General features: G+C 38.0%; 1 protein-coding gene across 1 annotated transcript; it reads right to left on the bottom strand.

Annotated features, from left to right (window-relative positions):
- Positions 1–740: 740 nt before the first annotated feature.
- anxa1a (annexin A1a) lies at positions 741–17,909 on the bottom strand. Its single transcript, XM_073069897.1, has 13 exons — positions 17,769–17,909; positions 15,856–15,923; positions 12,698–12,791; positions 11,662–11,756; positions 11,425–11,538; positions 9,971–10,061; positions 9,802–9,881; positions 6,018–6,074; positions 5,838–5,931; positions 4,797–4,892; positions 2,491–2,549; positions 1,362–1,484; positions 741–930 (listed from the first exon to the last, which is right to left on the bottom strand). The coding sequence occupies exons 2-13, from the start codon at positions 15,907–15,909 to the stop codon at positions 871–873; spliced, it is 1,017 nt and encodes a 338-aa protein (XP_072925998.1). The 5' UTR covers positions 15,910–15,923; positions 17,769–17,909; the 3' UTR covers positions 741–870.
- Positions 17,910–21,663: the final 3,754 nt, after the last annotated feature.

Here is a 21,663-nt window from a genome sequence, read left to right as displayed (position 1 = left end):
GGAAACCTACACATTCATTCGAAGAACATACAAATTCTCTACAGGCAGTGATGGGAATTGAATCCCGGCCATTGGTGCAGCAAGAGCATTATGCTATTCGCTATCCAATTTGATGAAATCTAATGCATGCTTTAGCCCTTCCTTCCATTGTAACCCTGACTTAAATTCATTAACAGACTCATTCTTAAATTCATAATTCTAGAGTTTGCAATATTTGTTCTTCCACAAAAATTACAAATCCTGTGTAGTCTTCACCCTCCCCCAATGTAATACTGGCATTTTGTATGCAAGGATCCAGACAAGTACTTTCTCAACCTTCCATTTTTATTCTCATCCATCTGTTCATTTTCAAAAACATTGCTTATGATGCTTTACTGTAAAGGGTCCCATAGTTTACTTATTTAGAGATACAGTGCAGAACAGGCCCTTCTGGCCCAACAAGCTGCACCACCCAGTAACCCATCTACTTAACACTAGCTTAACCACAGGACAATTTACAATGACCATTTAACCTACGGTACTAACCAAGGCATCTTTGAACTGAGAGAGGAAACTGGAGCACCCGGAGGAAACCCACACAGTTCATGGTGAACGTACAAACTCATTACAAACAGTGGCAGAATTTTACTCCGAACTCTGGAATGCCTTGAGCTGTAATAAAGTTGTGCTAACAGCTATGCTTATCCATTAAGAAACTGGAAGCTTGATCAATAGAATCATTTTAGAAAAAAAAACAAAAATGGGATCAATTCAGTATTTTATTTGGCCCTGTTACGACTAGGTATACAGTATTGATTCCACAACTCCAAGTCATTTTCACTGCTTTGTCATCTTTACATCAAAATGGGAGCTGCCCTGGATCAACATACATTACTCATCGCTTCCACAGAGCGACAGCAGGATTTTCTCATAATCCCCCTTGGTTTCCTCCTGTAGAGAAAAATAAAATGTAATGCATTCCTTGTTTATTCCAGCATTAATAAGCACATGTTTGAGCATATTTGAAATAGTTTTATACTCAAATCAGAAAACCTAGGTCGTCTTAAAAAAACAATATTATGGCCAAGGATCGGAGATTATTACAAGTAAAATATATGGCTACGTGCAGATTTAATTTAAGCTCGCATTTCATGAAATTTACTTGAACTTAAAATACTTGAATCAATACTCTATCCAATAGAATACTGTTTAAACTTCAATGTAATGCAAACTTTTTAGAAAAGGGGAAAAGGTTACTACTACTCCCTTTGTATACCTTTGTTCTCCCACCCTCACAGACTAACTGCCTTATACACTGGGTTACAAGGTAAGTGGAACCTTCAGAATTGCAGACAAAATGCAAAAGTGAAAACTCATCTTACCTTGATGGCATTGTAAAGGGTTTTTCCAAATTTAGCTTTGTATTCCACTTTAATATTCTTCAAATCCACTTCAGAACGGGAAACTATAATTCTGATCAAAATATTATCTTTTGTACCGAAACCCTGAAAATGCAAAAAATAAGATAAGTTTTGGATTAATTTCCAAGGAGCCAGAGAGGCATGAATGTACATAATTGAACACAGCAAGTCTTTTCCTGCACTCATTAGGCAAATCTCACTTTTCTATATCAAACGTAGCCTGTCTTGCTATTCCACAAACTGGTTTCTTAACATTTGCATTGTATTTTTACTTACAAATCATTAATATGCAACAAAAGCAACAATGGTCCTAATACTGAACCCCAAACTTCATTTCTCTATGGTCTGCAAAAACAATTTAAATGTACTGCACTGTGCGTAATGTAACCCACATTGGAGAACAAAGCACACAGATGACTAATTTGCAGAGCATCTTCATTAGTCTGCAAGCATGACTAAGTTTCCAGTTGCCAGTCACTAATTCTCCATCAACTCTGGTCTGCATGTGGCTTCCTACACTTTCATATGCAGCATCTCAAACTTTTATTTGAGCACAGTGCAGTTACCTGTGCTATCAAGCTGAATTCCAGGTAACACATTTGCATTAGATCTGGCCAGTTTTTCTGTTAGTTATTTTAACAGTTACTCAGTTTCTCTTCATTGACACTGCCTTATCTGATGGCCATTTCCTCCAGCCTCAACAGCATTTACATTGTTGCTCCAGCTGCCTCAATCAGTCTAACAATTCAATGGCTTCATCAACCAAAGCAGTTTTAACCTCATTTTAGAGAGGGTCACTGTGTAATCCATCCACTCCTTTTTTAATTTTATCTGCAGATGAAGTTAACTAGTTTCTTCTGCCATTTCTGATGAAAGATCCTTGACTTGTCATTACGGTACATTCTGCAGATGCTGTCTAACCTGATGAATGTTTCCAGCATCTTTTTTTAAGTTACCAGCACCTGCTGTCTGTTTGGTGATTTATTTTTCCACCATGATGCTACAGGCCCTTTTAATCTTATGGGCTTAATTTTTCTACTATACCTTTCAGTAATTTACCTGTTGCTTCTCAAACACTTGGCACACTCACCTTCATTGACTGTTGCAACTTATCAGCAAAGTAGGCTGGTCTATTGCCAATGCATTTCACTATGTACAAAAAAAAGTGACATTACTATAAAATTCAAGTTCCTTTTGATACAACAAACTTTGTTATAGAATTGGAATGCAGGCTTTAGGAACTGTGGTATTTCTATACTGGGAATCACCTCTAAATGCTTGTAACTACCACTTACTTTGGCAAATATCTAAAGGTTGAACAAACAGAAAACTGCTGCAGAAACTAGGTGCATCAGGCAACATCTGTGGAGGCAGAGGAACAGTCGACATTTCAGGTCATGATCCTATATCAGGACCGAGTATGTATAAAGTAGCAATGGTGAGAGGCAAAGCAGGTGCTGGCAGGTAGAAGCCTCCACTGTCCCCTGTCTGATTCCATCTATCCCTCATTCCCCTCTCCTTATTCCACCCATCACTTCCAGCTCCTGCATGCACCTCCCTCTCACCAAAGTTCAATGTACATTTATTATCAAAGTATGTGTACTATTTACAACCTTGAGTTTCATCTCTTTACAGGCAACCACAAAACAAAGAAACCCAATAGAACCCATTAACAAAAAAGACTATTAAACACACAGTCTGCAGGGGGAAAAAAATGTAACCAATACAAGTTCATGAAAGTGAGTCCACAGCCATGCAGCTAGTCATCACTGCAGCTGATTCAGGAGCCCATTAGTTGCAAGCCACAGCTTCAGTTCAGTGCAGAGACAAGTAAACCTCACCAAGCAGTATGCTGAACATCAGCCCATCCCTCTCCTCTGGCCTCAACATCCTGACCTTTTCAATTTGGCCCAGCACTTAAATTGGCCAAATGTAGGAAGCCATATTGTTCCTCGCTCTCGGACTTGGGCCATGTCGCTTCAATATGCTTTTGGGCACAGCCCCTTACCACTTTAGACAATCTCAGTCCTGATACAGGGTCTTGACCCAAAATGTTAACTTTTCCTCTACAGATGCTGGCTGACCCACCAATTTCTTTATCCAGTTATTCCCCCTCAGCAACCAATATCTGCAGTCTGGTGTCACCTCTCAAAATGGAATTTGGATAAGTTACCAAATTGATGAACCCAAATGTGATGGTATGTTTAATCTGAGAATTGATTATACAAAAAGTTTCCAACTCCTGATGAAGCTAAGTAGATTTCCTCCTATCCACCCAGTGCTGCTATTACATAATATTTTGCTGTGGCAAAGAAATGAACCTAGAGAAATTGTTGTTTGCTGCCATCTTCCAAAAACCTTTCCACTCAGCAATAAAGGAAGGTGTGAAGACTTAATTTCATACATTTCCTTAAAACATTTGGTGGCTGTTCAATTTATTAACTCTATGCTAGCTTTAATATTACCCATTCTACAGAGGTGGTACAAATAGTCTCAGTTCAGAAATACTGCTTGAAACTGATTCACACTGATTGTCAAGGAAATAGACTAGCTTTCCAGCTTCAGTACTCAAATATTTTGCCTTTGAACTGATGTAAAATTTGTCAATTCTTTAGTTTTGGATTATTATTAACCATTCTTAAGTTTGAGCCTTTTACACACGTGCTGTATTTAATGGGAATGCATAGTTAGCGCAAGTTTTCAGAATATTGAATTGTAGCACTACTTAGCCCAAATGATACAAGTTCCATATTTTTCAATGCATTGCACATCAATGGAAGCAACTTTAACTGCTGGATAAGTTGCTTTTCAAACGTATGGTTGTGTAAAATTCCTGAAATAGAACGTAGGATTTCTCTCAGTACATTTTTCAACTTGCCCTTGATCACGGCCAACATCCTGCAGCTGAGCCCATTTGCCTGCATTCTAGTCTGACAGGAATCAGAGTTATTTCTGAAAGCAGAGATTTACATACGATCATGCACCAAAATGTAATGTTCTAGCAAGGGTGGGTAAATATGTATAATTGTACATATTCAAAAGCCTACTACTAATCACAGAAGAGTGGTACCCATTTTAACAATGTGATGCTTCCATTCCAAACATGATCATTAAAATCCACATTGAATGTTATGCACCACATCCAATTATCAGCAGCTGAGCATCAGTTCTAAATTAGCACTACTTCCATGAAGTGTTTGCTGAATACCGTTGGTGTTTGATGTGATTGTTGAGCGAATAAGAGAAATATGGATTGGGCTCACTTTTGAAGAGTTTTCTTTAATGAGTAACAACAAAGAAACCATTGGTAAATCTAAAAGCACCATCACTACAATGTAGTTAAATTTCACTTGGATAATATTTAAACTGATTAGCACAGCTCCTAGATTTACTTACCCAAAGATATTAGTAAATTTTCTATGTCCCCTTTCAGCTCAAGATCCAAGGCCTTGGCCACATCATGTGGACTGTACTTTGTGTACCTCTCAAACACTAAGATGAAAAGAAAGGACAGTGACTAGGTTTTCTCACTGATGCATGAAATTATTTTTTTAAATCCTAATGTACAAATTTATAACTCAGGGTCTTGCTATATTTTAGTTTAAACACTTCAAAGTTCAAGTCTTGCATATGTAACCCAATTATAAATTGGATGCAATATACAATCTGGAAAATGTTTCAAGGCAAGTATTAAAGTTTTATTTAAATATAGGGTTAGTCAAACTGTTCATCCAAACAAATTCTCCAATACCAGTCTAGGAAGTCTCAAAGCAACAATAAGCAATCACATCAGAGCTATTTTATTTTGCACGCACTTTAATCTTTCAAGCAGTATCATGAAGGAATGTTATTTTTCACAAATTTGAAAGTTCTTACAAATTCAACTTCCTTTTCCTAGAAAAAGTATTGCAGTCACTTTTTCTGACTGATATTATGTAAATTATACAGTGCTTTGTCTTATGTTTACCATTATACCCATGAAACACTGGGTGGAATCACACAAGAGTGAATCAAGATTTAAACAGCCCTTGTTCTTTGGTAAAAATCTAAATTAAGATGTCTTACAGAGGGAAAATAAATCAGCCAGGAGGAAATGGTGGAGCAGACTCAATGCACCAAATAGCCTAATTCTACCCCTGAGTCTTCTGGTCTTAAATGTTATGCTGAGGTAAATGAACAATGAGAGATTTTCATTTTGGGCTGTGAATTGTATAGAGTTAAATACCGTAAATTGGAACTTTCCTGCAGCACGTCCAACTCTTAGCACATCATAACTCAAGTGCATCAGTACAAGCCACAAATAAGGCACCTTTGCACTATTTGAAATTTGAGCACAGGGATTTTAAACTTGTTTCTTAGTAACCCAATATTCATCAAACAGTGGTCACATAGTTGAGCCAAATACGTTAGTATGTTGATGTTTTGATGTAATCTTACCAGTTTTTAGATGCTCATTGTTTCTGCTCGACAGAACTTTAACGAATGTGTCAATATCTGTCCCTTTCTGTTTTTCACCAGCTTCATACAAAGCCTAAATAAAGGACATAGTTTGGTTTTTCAGTTGCTTCAATGGTCTTACCAAAATAGTCTGAATTTTGAGAAATGCATTCAACTTACCCTAGCATCATCATCAGCAAGATCATAATCCACTTCATTACTTTCATCTTTGGTTGCCTGAGGTTTAAGGAGATTTTTATTTAGAAATACAGCATGTTAACAGGCCCTTTCAGGCCAACAAGCTTGCACCACGTAATATCTTTAGAACATGGGAGAAAACCAGAGCACCCGGAGGGAACCCACGTGACTTTCTAGTTAGTGAAACTTCAGTACCACTAAAATTAAAATGCATAATTGAAGTCTTTATCAAATATCAAATTCCTTCCAAGAAAACAGAGTGTACATATAATTTAGTCATCTTGAAGTTTAAAAATCCTCAAAATAGCTGCAGAGGGTCATAGAAAAGGTACAAGCAGCCCTTAAATAGTTAATGCACAATTGCCAGTTATTTATTGGGGAAAGAAATAACAATTATTTGTAATGAATTCATATACACATCTTTTATGGGAAGGACAATACAGGTTAGAGGAACTTGGCTATAGTATCTTCATGTCAATTGTAACATTTACTTTGCTGTTCTAGTTGACAGTCAAGTCAGATGGGTACTGTAATTATGCATTTTGTAATAGAAATGAAAGTAAATCTTTATTTCTTTTCTAACCCCTTACCCCCTCACATACAAATATCCCGAAGTGCCTGTGAACATAAGGAATACTCAACCGTCCAATAAGATCTATGTTCAGTGGGAATTATATTCAACCATTTTCTTAAAAGGCAGGGCATTCCAGGATCTTATGTTCATATCTTTTGAAGTTAGCTATATTTATACAATAAGTTTGCTGTGCAATAAGGATACTTAAATTATACTAGGACCAAGTGCAAACTCCTGCTTATGATAATTTTTCCTCCCACCCTATTTATAATTTAAAATTTCCTATGGACTTGAAAATTAAAATAACAGACCTGAAAACTATAAATCTGCAACATTAATTCAGTTAACTCTAATGAACCTACAAAAGACTTATAAAGAGTCAGACCACATCCTGACAGTAAGAACAAATGTTGGAAGCATTCTGATCAGGCAGTGTTGGGAGAGAAACAAAATGTCTTGTGGCATCAGAACTGGCAAAAGTGAGAAGCCTCATTCCCTGATTGTTTCTCTTCATCTCCACCAACCATTCCTCTCTTGTTCTATACTTCCCTTCCAACTGTCAGAGAAGGAAAGAGTCCTTCTGCATGAAGCAGCACCTTGAATGTAGAGCACTGCGTTTAGTACTGAATTAAGCCTCCTCTGCACTGGAGAACACACACCTACATTGGGTGGCTGCTTTGCAAAGCACCTCCATTTAATCCACATGTTGATTCTAAGTTTCTAGTTGCTCATCATTTTACCTGACTCGTGTTGCTCCATTTTTAACCAGGATCTCCCCCTCCCGCTCGTTATATTAGAATCTTTGGCTTTAATGTTGAAGTTTAAGCTGTTTTTAGGGAAACACTTTCCCTCCATAAATGTGACTGCACCTTTGCATCAATTTTGTTCCAACTCCCAGACTTTGAAAATTACCTCGACAGCTTTTGTTTATACCTCACTGATTTTCTTTCCATTCTCTCCACAATTTTCAATCCTCTTTCTCCCTTTCAGTTCTAATGGTGAGTCCTTGACTCCAAATTTCAATTCTCACCACAGATGATGCTCAATGTAATTTTTTGTATTTCCAGCATCTGGGAGTTTTAATCCAAGACCCTGATTATCGTTCCCCTTGATAACATTTCATGAACTTCATCATAAACTAAAATGAGCACTGCTCAATAACACTTGTGAAAGACACATCCTTTTATTGATCGGGCGGCAGTGTGGAGCCTGTGGAACACACGTGAAGCCATAGGAGCAGGGACTGGACTGGCTAATGTACAGCTGGTGCATATCACAAGTTCCTGTTATGCAACCACTGACACCAGGCAGACAACTTCTGAAGATATTGATATGGCTGGGGTCACCCATCTTGTAAAGACAGTGCCCAGAAGAAGATAATGACAATCACTCCTATAGAAAAGTTTGCCAAGAAAAATCATGGCCATGGAGACCAACATTGCTTGCAGTTCTGGTCACCGAATTACAGGAAGGATATTAATAAGGTTGAAAGAGTGCAGAAAAGGTTTACAAGGAGGTTGCCTGGACTTGAGAAACTGAGTTACAGAGAAAGGTTGAATAGGTTAGGACTTTATTCCCTGAAGCATAAAAGAGTGAGGGAAGATTTGATAGAGGTGTATAAAATTATGATGGGTATAGATGGAGTGAATGCAAGCAGGCATTTTCCACTGAGGTTAGAGGAGAAAAAAACCAGGGGACATGGATTAAGGGTGAAGGGGGAAAAGTTTGAAGGGAACATTGGGGGGGGGGTGGTTCTTCACACAGAGAGTGGTGGGAGTGTGGAATGAGCTGCCAAATGAAGTGGTAAATACAGGCTCACTTTTAACATTTAAGAAAAACTTTGATAGGTACATGGATGAAAGATGTATGGAGGGATGTGGTCCAGGTGCAGGTCAGTGGGACTAGGAAGAAAAATGGTTTGGCACAGCCAAGAAGGGCCAAAAGGCCTGTTTCTGTGCTGTAATGTTCTATGGTTCTATGATTGCCCATGTCATTATGACACAGCACATAATGATGATGATTATACTACTGAAAATTGAGAGAAGCCAGATCCCATTTGCTCTACCTTTGGACAAAGATGTAGCAATGTTTACTGATGACTATAATACTATTTATTTTCATTTGCAGCTTCTCAGCATTTGAAGCTATTAATGCAGGAAAACCCACAAATCCCAGGCAAGATCAAAGTTTAACCCACTACTAGGCAGCTCTTCCTAAACATTGAGTATGACAATCATCATTAACTTAAATGGAACAATCAAAAATACTGTGGTCTCAAGGGGATCAGAGGCCAGGTATCATGTGGCAATGACTTGCAGCTTAATGCAAGTCTTGCATTATCTACAAGACAAACCAGGAGCACTGTGGAATACTCTCTACCTTCATGGATGAATGCAGCTTGGCAGCTTAAAATAGTGCTTTATTGTTAACTCATATAGTTTCTTATTCAGCCGTCACACCACAGTACAGTTACCAAAAACACTGAATTACTCAAAGAATATTCCAACAACACTTGTACATCAATGACCAGGGAAATAGGGCACATGGGACCACAAGCTTCATTTCCCCCAAAGATCAAAGTGAATTTATTATCAAACTATGTGTATGTCACCATATACTACCTTGAAATTTAGTTGTTGCAGGTATTCACAGTAGAACAGAGACATAAATGAAGCTATGTAAACCTACACACAAAGACTGACATAAAACCAAAGTGTAAAAGAAGACAAATTTCAAATAAAAATAAAGGTATAATGCTGAGAACAGGAGTTGTAGAGTCCTTGAAAGTGTGTCAATTGGTTGCGGAATCCATGCAGACTTCAGTGAAGTTATCCACACTCGTTTAGGAGCCTGATGGTTGAAGAGTAGCAACTGGTCCTGAATTTGGTGGTGCAGGTCACATATCATCCAGACGTAGAAATATTAACATTAACCATTGCAATCAAATCCAAACAACAGACTCTTCTGCCTTCAGCTAAAGAAAATACACTAGTTGTTTAAGACAATTCATTGTATCTCAGGGAAATTTTAGATAGCTTTGAGAAATGCTTTTATCATGTCAATGAGGGAAACTTTTGTTTGCCTTGCTTAAAGTTGGACAGTTAATTATTGCTTTCTTATGTGGTGAATTCAATACAAAATACAGTAGCATTGAAAAGACATTTGAACGGAGTAAAATGTGGTTTTTATTACCTCAAGTAGCATGAGCAAAGCTTTTTGAAATGCTCCAGATGTGTCACCTTTTATTTTTTTTGCCAGATCATTGCCAAATTCTGGAAAAAATGGTGTTGAAAATTTAAATGAAGTTCCATTCCCCAATGTCCTAAACTGTCCCCCAAGCACACAAGATCAAATACATTACCTTCTTGGTAGGCTTTAATCAAGTCATTTTTCTCCTTGTTGCCCCTGGTTACAAGTATTTCCACCAAAGTATCTTCATCAGTACCCAAGCCCTATCAATACAAAAAGTTGAAAATTAATATAACCTGTATAGTTTGGAGGATTGAATCAAAGATAGATTGTGTTTCTAAATTGCAAGGCTCATCTCAGCAAATTCCACTAATAAAATCTTATTCCATGATTTAATTGGCACTAAACTCGTTCGTTTTCTCCAGACTGCCCTCACATATTCTATCATTATACTTATTCATTTCTTAATCTGTACGAAGTTCAATTCACTCTGATCTATATTTGCCAAGAATTTCCTCTATTCTGTAAAAATAAATTGTTCCTTTACCAACAAACTTTCAACTGTTAAGAAATTAAAATACAGTATCAATGGCCATAGGGTATTGGTAATTTTTAACCATTCCACTAAATGGGCAAGATGCTTGAGTGAAAGTGCATGGTCTGTCTTAAACTTCAAGTCCCACTCCCTCCTCTCCCACTAAGATATGAGGGGTGATTGACAAGTTCGTGAAAACCTAGCACATTTGTTTTTCAACATAGTCTCCTCCTATATTTACACACTTAGTCCAGCGGTTGTGGAGCATACGAATCTTGGACCTCCAGAAAGTGTCCACAGTAGGGGTGATTGATAAGTTCATGGCCTAAGGTAGAAGGAGATTATTAACTTTAAACTTTCTGTATAATCACTCAGAGTTGACTTGCATGTGTATGTAACGAGACCTGTATAACTCATCTCCTTCTACCTTAGGCCATGAACTTAACAATCACCCATCTGTGGACACTTTTTGGAGGTCCAAGATCCATATGTTCCATGACCGCTGGACTAAGTGTGTAAATGTGGGAAGGGACTATGTTGAAAAATAAATGTGCTAGGTTTTCTAAAATTGACTCCTTCTACCTTAGGCCACAAGCTTAACAATCACCCCTTGTAAGATAATGGACACATTTAATGTGCCTCTTTAAAAGTGCTAAAATTTAGATTCCCATTTCAGTTTTACCCAGTGATCAAATGAAAGGCCAGAAAAGCAAAGTATTGTAAACCCCACAAAAAGTTGTACAAAGAAACAAACTTTAGATAAGTATGCACATCCTGGGAAGGCCATTAGCAATACACCTAGTCAGTGAAAGAAATGAGTTTTGTGCAAAGCTGATGAGGATGCTCTGCAAATTTCCCAAATACGGGAAAAGTAGTGTCCATCTTTCATGTATATTGCCAATGGCAGCTTTTGAGCAAAGGTCATTGCATGGGTGTCCTAAAAAAGTGGAAAAACTCCCAGTAAAGTCAAGAAAATTTGTTTTGTTGACCACGCAAGTATATTGTCCATTAGCTGCAAGAAGTTTCAATATAAAGATTAAGGATTTTTTTTCTGGAAAAAAAGGATCAAATACAGTTATTGAAATGATTACCTTCATAGCACAATTTAGCTGATATGCATCGTACTGAGCTGGAGTTCTCAGCAGACCAAGAGCCACGTCTTCCACCTTCCCGGACAGCTTTCTCCTAATGGCTTCTTTGAGTTGCTGGCAGGAGATAAAAATATTCAAATGATCAGTCTCTATGTAAAAAATTACGTAATGAAATCAATGAATTAATTCTGGTTTGTGAACATTACCTCAACAAGACCAGCTTAAGAAATAACTGACCTTTCCAAAAGCCTGTTGATAAGCTGCTGCTATTTGTTGCCGCTGACAATTAGTTCGTGTTGTCAAAATGTCTACGATTGTATCTTCATCCACACCTTAAAATCACAGTCAAAGAAATCCATAAATTAGAAGACAAGGGAAGATTCCAATCAAAATGGCTGAAGAAATTCCACAAGTTAGTACCAAGACACCACAAGGTTTTTTGGAAAAATTCCAATCTTTGTTTGAAAAATTAATACAAACATTTCAGAAGATTTGGTTTACAGCTATGGCTGGTGGAATTTGATCCTGATAAAGTGTGAGGCTGATGTACCTTGGGAGGATGAACAAGGTTTAAATAAACATTGAAAGGCAGGTCCTTAGGGAGGACCAAAGAACAGAGTGACCTTGGTGCAGAAGAATTCTGGTCACTATACTACAGGAAGGATGTGGGTGCACTGCATTTCCTTTACGAGACAGAGCTGGATAGACTGGGTATGTTTTCCTTGCAATTAAGTGCAGCTGAGGGAGAACATGAGACAAGCGTGCAATATTAAGAACATAATCATGAAGATAGTAGAAAACTTACCCTATTATAGATACCTAATTACAGAAGACATATGTGTTGGGCAAGGTTAGGAGCTAGCTTTGGAGATGATCTGAACATATCACCAAGGGTGTTGGAATCATGTAAGAGAAGTAGAGGCAAGGACTCTCAACATGTAAATACCATTGAGACTAGTAACCAAACCACTAAGATACTGAAGGTTATGAACCAACACTATTAGCCCAGATTAGAGTTAATGGATACGTAATGGTTACCATGGAAATGGTGGGCCAAAGGGTCTATTTCTGTGCTGCATGACTGGGGTCAAGGAAGTTTTGTGGTTGAGCTTGTGACAAATGAACTTGCTGCATTTAAAACAGTATCAAGTAGCAATACACAGTCAATAAACCATTGGAAGAATGACTGAACTCACATCAGTTCAAGGAATTAGTAATTACCTAAGCTGACATATTAAAATCAAGCCAGATTAAAAATTAAAAATCTGCTTACCTTTTGCATTGAGTGCATTATTTAATGCAGCTGCATCAACATCTGGGTCAAAGTTAGGAAATGGTCTAACGGTTGCTCCATCAGGGGAAGAAGGCTACATTTGGATAGGTGGAAGAAAATATCACAGTAGTAGTACATCTCTACAGTTAATGCATTGTCTCCTATACAGCAGATGAAAGATGTGGACGTTTTACTTCATCACATATTTATAGATCACCTAGTGTTGCTTGATCTGTACATTTCTGTTGGTCCAAAAACTTTCTTAAACTTATTAACAATCTGCACCTCCTAGTCACAGCTCACATCATTAGAGGTATCATTCTCAAACATATCAATGAGTTTGAAAAATTACAGAGAAAATTTACGAAGGTCATGCCAGGACTTGAGGACCTGAATTATAGGAGAATAAAACTTTAACAAAGGTATCCAAAATCATGAGGGGTATAGATAGGGTAAGTGCATGCGGATTTTCTCCACTGAGGTTGTGTGTGATCATTGGTGAAAGGTGAAATATTTAAGGGAAACCTGAGGGGTAACTTCTTCACTCAGAGATCTGTGAGAGTGTGGAATGACCTGCCAGTGGAAGTGATGGATGCAGTGTTGATTGCAACATATAAGAGAAATTTGGATAAGTACATGGATGGAAGGAGTATGGAGGGATATGATCCAGGTGTGGGTCAATGGGATACGGCAGAATAACAGTTTGGTATGGACTGTACTCTATGTTATCTATGAATGTGATGTGGTAGCATTTAATAAATCAGTGGATGCCTGTTGAATAATGGTCTGCTTTAGTAATGCAATTCATTCATAGAAATATTTCCAAACATACTAACAATAGCTTCTCAATTATATTTGAATCCTTACCATTATAAGGAAAGGAAACACAACCTATGAGATATTCTTATAATTAATTGATTTGGTCAACTATCTTGACTATGCAATGCCATTATTAGAAAAATCAAACTTTTGTTCACAAGTTGTCAAACAAAGGTAATCCAAAAATATTGAATACCTACTATTCCAATAGTCAGAAAGATCATGGAAGTAGATTTACATTGGTTTGGAATTCTTGATTGTCTTTACGAGGTAACATAAAGTGTGAAAATTGCTTTGAAAGTTATTTCAATGTTCAATTCAATAGGACTTGACGCACAGAACAGTAAGTGGATATGATGGCTGAAAGGGACCTTTTGAATGATTATCTTGACTGTAACAATGAATTCCACAGATTCACCACTCTGGCAAAAGAAATTCCTTCTCCTCTCTGTTCGAAAGGGACATTCTTGTATTCTGAGGCTGTGTACTCTGCTCCTAAACTCTCTTGACGATTGGAAATATCCTCTCCGCATCCACTCTATCTAGGCCTTTCAATATTTGGTATAACTCAATGAGATCCTCCCTCATCCCTCTAAAGTGAAAGTTGATTAGTAAACATGTCAAAGGTTACGAGGAGAAGGTGGGAGAATGGGATTAAAAGAGAAAATAAATCAGCTATGAATGAATGGTGGAGCAGACTCAATGAACTAAATGGCCTAATTCTGTTCTTGTGTCTTTTGGTCTTATGCAAGGGCAAACACACTGGTGATAAATCATGCAGATGCCATACCTTTATGGCACACTTATGGCAATAATCAATTAAATAATTGAACCAAAATGAATAAATCTATTCTTATTAGCAAAGCATTGGACATGCATATATGTTTACAAAAGTTACACAAATGTAGCAAAGTTCATTGAGACTTCTCTATAAAGTTAGATAGATAGATAGATAGATACTTTATTCATCCCCATGGGGAAATTCAACTTTTTTTCCAATGTCCCATACACTTGTTGTAGCAAAACTAATAACATACAATACTTAACTCAGAAAAAAATATGATATGCATCTAAATCACTATCTCAAAAAGCATTAATAATAGCTTTAAAAAGTTCTTAAGTCCTGGCGGTTGAATTGTAAAGCCTAATGGCATTGGGGAGTATTGACCTCTTCATCCTGTCTGAGGAGCATTGCATCGATAGTAACCTGTCGCTGAAACTGCTTCTCTGTCTCTGGATGGTGCTATGTAGAGGATGTTCAGAGTTTTCCATAATTGACCGTAGCCTACTCAGCGCCCTTCGCTCAGCTACCGATGTTAAACTCTCCAGTACTTTGCCCACGACAGAGCCCGCCTTCCTTACCAGCTTATTAAGACGTGAGGCGTCCCTCTTCTTAATGCTTCCTCCCCAACACGCCACCACAAAGAAGAGGGCGCTCTCCACAACTGACCTATAGAACATCTTCAGCATCTCACTACAGACATTGAATGACGCCAACCTTCTAAGGAAGTACAGTCGATTCTGTGCCTTCCTGCACAAGGCATCTGTGTTGGCAGTCCAGTCTAGCTTCTCGTGAGGCTGAATGCACTTCACAAAATCAAGTAATAGAGTCATAGAAATGTATAGCACAGAAACAGTCACTTTGACTCATCTAGTCCATGCCAAACCATTTAAATTGCCTACTCCTGTCAACCATTGCCCTCCACACCCCTACCATCCATGACCTATCCAAACTTCCCTTAAACGTTGAAATCATGCTTGCATGTACTACTTGCTCTGGCAGCTTGTTCCATACTCACAACCCTCTGAGTGAAGAAGTTTCCCCTCATGTTCCCTTAAACTTCTCACCTTTTCCCCTTAATCCATGACCTCTAGTTGTAGTCCCACACAACCTCAGTGGAAAAAGCTTGCTTGCGTTTACCATATCTATACCCTTCATAATTTAGTATACCTCTATGAAATCTCCCTTCAATCTTCTATGTTCCCTGGAATAAAGTGCTATCTATTCAATTGTTCCTTATAGCTCAGGACCTCCAGGTCTGCCAACATCCTTGTAAATTTCCTCTGTAATCTTCCAGCCTTATTTACATTTTTTGTGTAGGTAGGTGACCAAAACTGCACACAATACTCCAATTAGGCCTCACCAATGTATTATACAACTTCAGCATAACATCCCATCTCTTGTACTCAATACTTTGATTTATGAAGATCCAATGTGCCAAGGGCTTTCTTTAATTTGCTACCCCAAAAACGAAAGGAGAAAATCTTCCTATCAAAAATGTATCTGTTTTTAATAACCAACTGTGCGAAGGACAAGTTTGGGAATTATAAATGCTTACATGAGTGTGATATGTGGCACGCTGGAGGAGTTGACTGATAATGTTTGTTGTCATTTTGTGTTAATTTCCTGTTGAAGATAAAACAGATTATTAGATTTTTTTTGAAAAGCATCTTAGAAACAGTTGTAATTATACACTTTAATTGGGAAGTGGTGTTTGTTAGCTGAATGCTCTATCAAAATATTTTAGCTCATTATTTTTCCAGACAATTGTAGAGGTTTGAAAGTCAGATTTATTTTCTTTTTGGTACACTGATGTTGAACAATTTGACTAGAATTTTATTTATAATTCACCAGGAAAATTCATGTTAATTATGGCAGGTTTAGTGTATTAGTAAGTCTTCTTCTGTAAAAAGCTTATATTTAGTCACCTTAAAGCATCTCTGAGAAAGAGGCAAAAAATATAAATTAGTCCATGCCACCCATATCAGTCTCAACTATATAGATTAAAATTCCTCCAAGTACTGTATTTACTTAAGTTTTAGTAACAGAAAAAAAAAACACTTCTTGAACAGTAGTTGTATTTTATTCCATTACAGGCCAAGAAACAGAGCCAGGAAGCCTTCTTGGGAGATCATAAAATTCCATTCCAGGATAAGGATTGTAGGGAAAAAAGCAGACCATTTTTTATTGCACATTGCAGAATTAGAATTAGCAGAACATATTACAGGAAAGAGCCAGATGAAATGTTTGTAAATACAATTGCTTGTGATAATCTGTTGAATATGAACAATGCAATGGTATTTGCATTTTGAATGCATAGAAAGCTTAGAATTTGAATTGGTTTGAACAGTTATGAGTCTTCAAAATCATATATCTCATCATATGAAAGCACTGTTAAATGTAATGTTATGCATTGTAGGAAGCAAAGCACCACACCCATTGAGCAAGATTTCAGAGACTGATGGGAGCAATTAAAAAAAAGGAAAAAGGGTGCAAAGGTTATAGATTACAACTATAACCATCAGACTGAAGGACAGGAGTGGATTTCCACACATCCCACCTCCCAAACAGCTTATAAAAAGGCCAAAAAAGTCTAGTCCAGCACTAACAAGAACCAGTTGAACCTATCAAGAATACTAACAAACTGAGGCAACTTATTTTTCATTAAATCCCATAGGTTTGGTGCTTCAATAGGACAAAATACAAATTGCAGTCTGCTGACCATATTTTTTATTGTCTGTATCTTTCTAAATTTCATGGACATCACTGATCAAGTCCAGTGTTTACCCAGCTGTTGACCTTGAGGAGGGATTCAACCACCGCAGTCTGATCAGACACCACTGCTGTCAGGTGTAAGCGGGTTCATAATTCTGTCAATAGACCAGTGAGAAAAAGCAAAGCATCTCCAAGTCATGGAGAGTGATACATTTCAACATTAATTCCAGAACTACCTTTCTAAAGAGAACACACACATGCTCCAAATAAATCATTTGATTCAATATTCTAAATAAAATTGTCTTTAGCTCAATCAAACAGACAATTGACATTATGTAACCTCTTCTCCCAAATACAAGGTAAAATGTATAAACTGACAACATCCATGTAAGGAACATTTTAGAGCAAAACTCAAATTGTGAAGAATGGGTTAATATTCCAGACGGTGCCTCCTGCCAAGATACTTGCCTCACAACATTCCTCTCAAAGGCTGGTAAGTTTATGGTCATTATCATGTGAAACGTTTCAAAGTTTCTAAGACAACTAGTAACTCACTTTACCAGAATAAACTTAAAACCATATCATACAGAATGTGTCAGAAATTATAAATAGACTCGTTGAAATAGTCTTACACCTACAAAGTGAGCTCAAATCAAAGGTGTAAGTATTGTTCAGCGGAAGTTTACATTTCTACAGATCATAATTGCTTTTACTGATAATTAATCAGAACAAATATTAAAAATAAATTAAGCTTACCAACTGTAAACGCTAGCTGCTACTAACAGTCCCACAGACTACTCTTAGTCAGTTGTATGACCGTGAATTTATATCCTTGCCACTCCCAATGAGGTCATCTGTGGCTGGACTTCTGTCTGATTGACTGAACACTGCAGACTGTACTGAACCAATCAAATATCAGATCTTACAAGCTATGCAAAACCGGTACAGCTGCAGTGAACAACCTGAAGATCTGCATAAAGACTTTAAGGTCATTAGAGCAACGTTTCACATACAAAAATTGGATGATGTTAGCTCTGTTTCATAAACAAATATATGATTTGTCATTAAATAATTTTACAGTTTACTGGAGAACAATAAAACTGAAAACTATACATGGTACTATATATAGACATGAAGTATCTTAATTTGCTAACTTAGGTAAAATTTCAGAAGTTTCTTCTTTCACACGATTTGAAAAGTACCTGTTTTGGTCTGTAATAATGTTTTTGCCTAAAGGTAGAAAGTTCTGTATTCTGGACTACTCCAGATCCTTACTTTGTAAATCTATATTGAGGCTGTTGTCAAAATCTTTTTATCCACTGGGAGGTACCAATGATTACCCTTCTCAAATTTGGCTGCTCACAGAAGTTGATCTCTATCATATGCTTGCTCCATAATAGTATGCAAGTCATAATATTATCCGGTGGATCTACACCAGAATCAATCTCAATGGAGACTGTACTTGCCTCAAGAGTTTTTTCAATTTTTCTTGCTTTAGTTTTGTACTTTAACTCCAATGAGTGTGGAAATTATCTTTAGAGCTAAGTTGAAGATCTTCCAGTTTTCTAAGTCACAGTAAACAAGTTGCAATGTGCAGATGACACTTATTATACACATTGAGATAATAAATTCCCATCACTTGCCAATGCTTTTAATGAAGCACGAGACAGGATGAACACATTGCATTCTAACAAAACTTCACAGGACACTGGCAAAAGCCTCCACATAAAACAGATCATTCTCCACAATTTCGGCCACCTTTAATGTGGTTCCATTACCAGACAAACCTTCCCCTCTTCCCCTTTCAGCATTTCACAGTGACCATTCTTATCATGATTTCTTGGTCTACTGTCAGTTCTCACCACGCTACCTCATGTTATGACACTTTCCCTTGCAACTGTAGGTGATGCTATGCTTAACCTTTATCCTCTTCCCTTCTTACCATCCAAAGACCAAAATAACCTTCCCAGGTGAAGCTGCAATATATTTATGCTTCTTCTAACCTAGTGTGCCACATTCCATGTTCACAATGCACCTTCCTCGACATTGGAGAAACCAACTACGGGTTGGGTGATCACTTTACGGAAGACCAGCAGTAATTTTGCAGGAACAACCTTGAGCTTCCTGCTGCCCTTCACTTTAATTCCTCATTCCACTCTTAACTCTGGCTTACTGCTCTGTGGAGTCTTAGGTCTTATATTGTCATAGTGAGGGAAACACAAGCCTGGGGAAGAGCACCTCATCTTCTGGCTGGGCACATTGTAGCCTACTGGAACTCAACACTGAATTCTGCAACTTTAGGTAACTTGATTTATGCTAGTACCTGTGATAATGGTTCAACTTGGTTTTTTTTTGTGCCAGTTTTTTCTCTGGAAGTGAAGAATTTGGGAAGGTATTGAGAATCTTCATCAAGAGCACAGCCAGCTCACAAACAACTCATTCCCCATGCCCCCTGCCCTTGATGTTCTAATGTCAACCAACTGCCTTGTATGTAAGGACTGGTAAATTGTAAATGTCACTCAATCCTTTAAGAAGGAAGGGAGGCAAAAGGTAGGAAGTTATAGTCCAGTTAGCCTGACTTGAGTGGTTGGTAGCATGCTGGAGACCATTGATGATGAGGTTCTGGGGTACTTGGAGGCAAGTAACAAAATAGGCAGATGTCAGTAAGTTTTCCTTAAGAGGAAATCTTACCTGCAAATCTGCTGAAATTCTTTGAGGAAATAACTGGCAGGATAGACAAAAGTGAGTCAGTGGATGTTGTTTATTCAGATTTTCAGAGGGCCTTTGACAATGTGCTGCACATGAGGCTGCTCAACAAGATAAGATTCCATATATTACTGGAAAAATACTAGTATGGATAGAAAATTGTCTTACTGGCAGGAGGCGAAGAGTGGGAATACAGGGGGTCTTTTGGCTTCTGGTGACTAGTGGCGTTCCACAGGGACGGTGTTGAAGCTGTTTCTTTTTACATTTGATGTCAATGATTGAGATAATGGAATTGATGGTTTTGTGGCCAGGTTTTGTAGATCATACAAAGATAGGTGGAGCGGAAGGTACTGTTAAGGAACCGGGGAGCCATTAGAAGAACTTGGAGAGATTAGAAGAATAGGCAAAGAAGTGGCAGATGAAGTATAGTTTAGGAAAGTGAATGATCATGCATTAGTAGAAGGAATAAAGGTGTAGACTATTCCCCAAATGGAGAGAAAATTAAAAAACAGAGGTGTAAAGTGACATGTGAGTCCATGTGCAGAATTCTCCCAAGGCTAACTTTCAAGTTGAATCGATGGGAAGGAAGGCACTGTTCACATTCATTTTGAGAGAACTTAAATATAAAAGCAAGAATGTAACATTGAAGCTTGATATGGTGATGGTCAGACTGTATTTGGAGTATTCTGAGCAGTTCTGGTCCCTTATCTAAGAAAGGATGTGTTGGTATTGGAGAGGGTGCAGAGGAGGTTCACGAGGATGGTCCTGGGAATGAAAGGGTTAACATATGAGGAATGCTTGATGGCAATGGGCTTAGAAGAATGAGGGGTTCTCAGTGAAACCTACTGAATATTGAAAGCCCTGGGTAGAGTGGACTTGAGAGCATGTTTCACATAGTGTGGGAGTCTGGGACCAGAGACCGCAGCCTCAGAATAGAAGGACATCTCTTTAAAACAATGATACGTGGAAATTTCTTTAGCCAGAGGGTGGGGAATATGCGGAGGTATTGCACTTTGCAAGAACAGACCAGGATAGGACTTACACAATGAATGGTAGGACACTGAGGAGTGCAGTAGAACAACGAGATCTAGGAATTCCAATCTATAATCCCTTGAAAGTGATGTCACAGGTAGATATAGTTGTAAAGAGAGATTTTGGCGCATTGGTCTTCATAATCAAAATATTGAGTACAGGTGTTGAAATGTTATGTTGAAGTTATACAAGATATTGGTGAGGTCTAATCTGGAATATCATGTGCTGTTCTGGTCACCTACCTACAGGAAAGTTATCAATAAGATTGAAAGAGTGCAGAGTAAATTTACAAGGGTGTTGCCAAGAATTGAGGACCTGAGTTATAGGGAAGGGCTGAATAGGTTAGGATTTTATTCCCTACAGCATAGGAGAATGAAGTTGGATTTGATAGGTATACAAAATTGTGAGGAGTATAGATAGGATAAATGCAAGCAGGCTTTTTCCATTAAGGCTGGGTGAGACTAGAACTAGAGATCATGGGCTAAGGGTGAAAGGTGAAATATTAATGGGGAACATCGGGGGAAACTTCATCACTCAGAGGGTGGTGAAAGTGCGGAATGAACTGCTGGCAAAATTGGTGGATGTTGGTTTAATGTCAACATTTGGATAAGTACATGGATGGGAGTGGTATGGAGGGCTATAATCCAGGTGCCGATCGATGGGACTAAGCAGAATAACAGGTAGGCACAGAGTAGGTGGGCCGAAAGACCTGTTTCTGTGCTGTAATGTTCTATGACTAAATGACTCAATGTTTCCCGATCTCTTCCCTATCACTGATGCTATACTGACTTAACTGAAAGGAGGGTGCTACATTTGCAGCCCTTCAGATAGTTATCAGTCTCAGGGGTGGAGCAAGTTCCTCCCTTGCATCCCACAGTAGTCCTGAGGATTTCTCTACCTTTGTGCCTGTTGA

The sequence above is a fragment of the Hemitrygon akajei genome, chromosome 2, assembly GCF_048418815.1.
Source record: "Hemitrygon akajei chromosome 2, sHemAka1.3, whole genome shotgun sequence".
NCBI lineage: Eukaryota > Metazoa > Chordata > Chondrichthyes > Myliobatiformes > Dasyatidae > Hemitrygon > Hemitrygon akajei.
The sequence above is the reverse complement of the archived record's forward strand: the minus strand, read 5'-3'. Positions and strand labels throughout refer to the sequence as shown.

Coding starts and splice junctions, on each gene's coding strand:
- anxa1a (XM_073069897.1), bottom strand. CDS start 15,909: ATGACAACAAACATTATCAGTCAACTCCTCCAGCGTGCCACATATCAC. Junction 10,062..11,424: donor AGCTAAATTGTGCTATGAAG/GTAATCATTTCA, acceptor TTGTATTGATAG/GGCTTGGGTACTGATGAAGA. Junction 931..1,361: donor CCCTTTACAATGCCATCAAG/GTAAGATGAGTT, acceptor TTTTCTCTACAG/GAGGAAACCAAGGGGGATTA.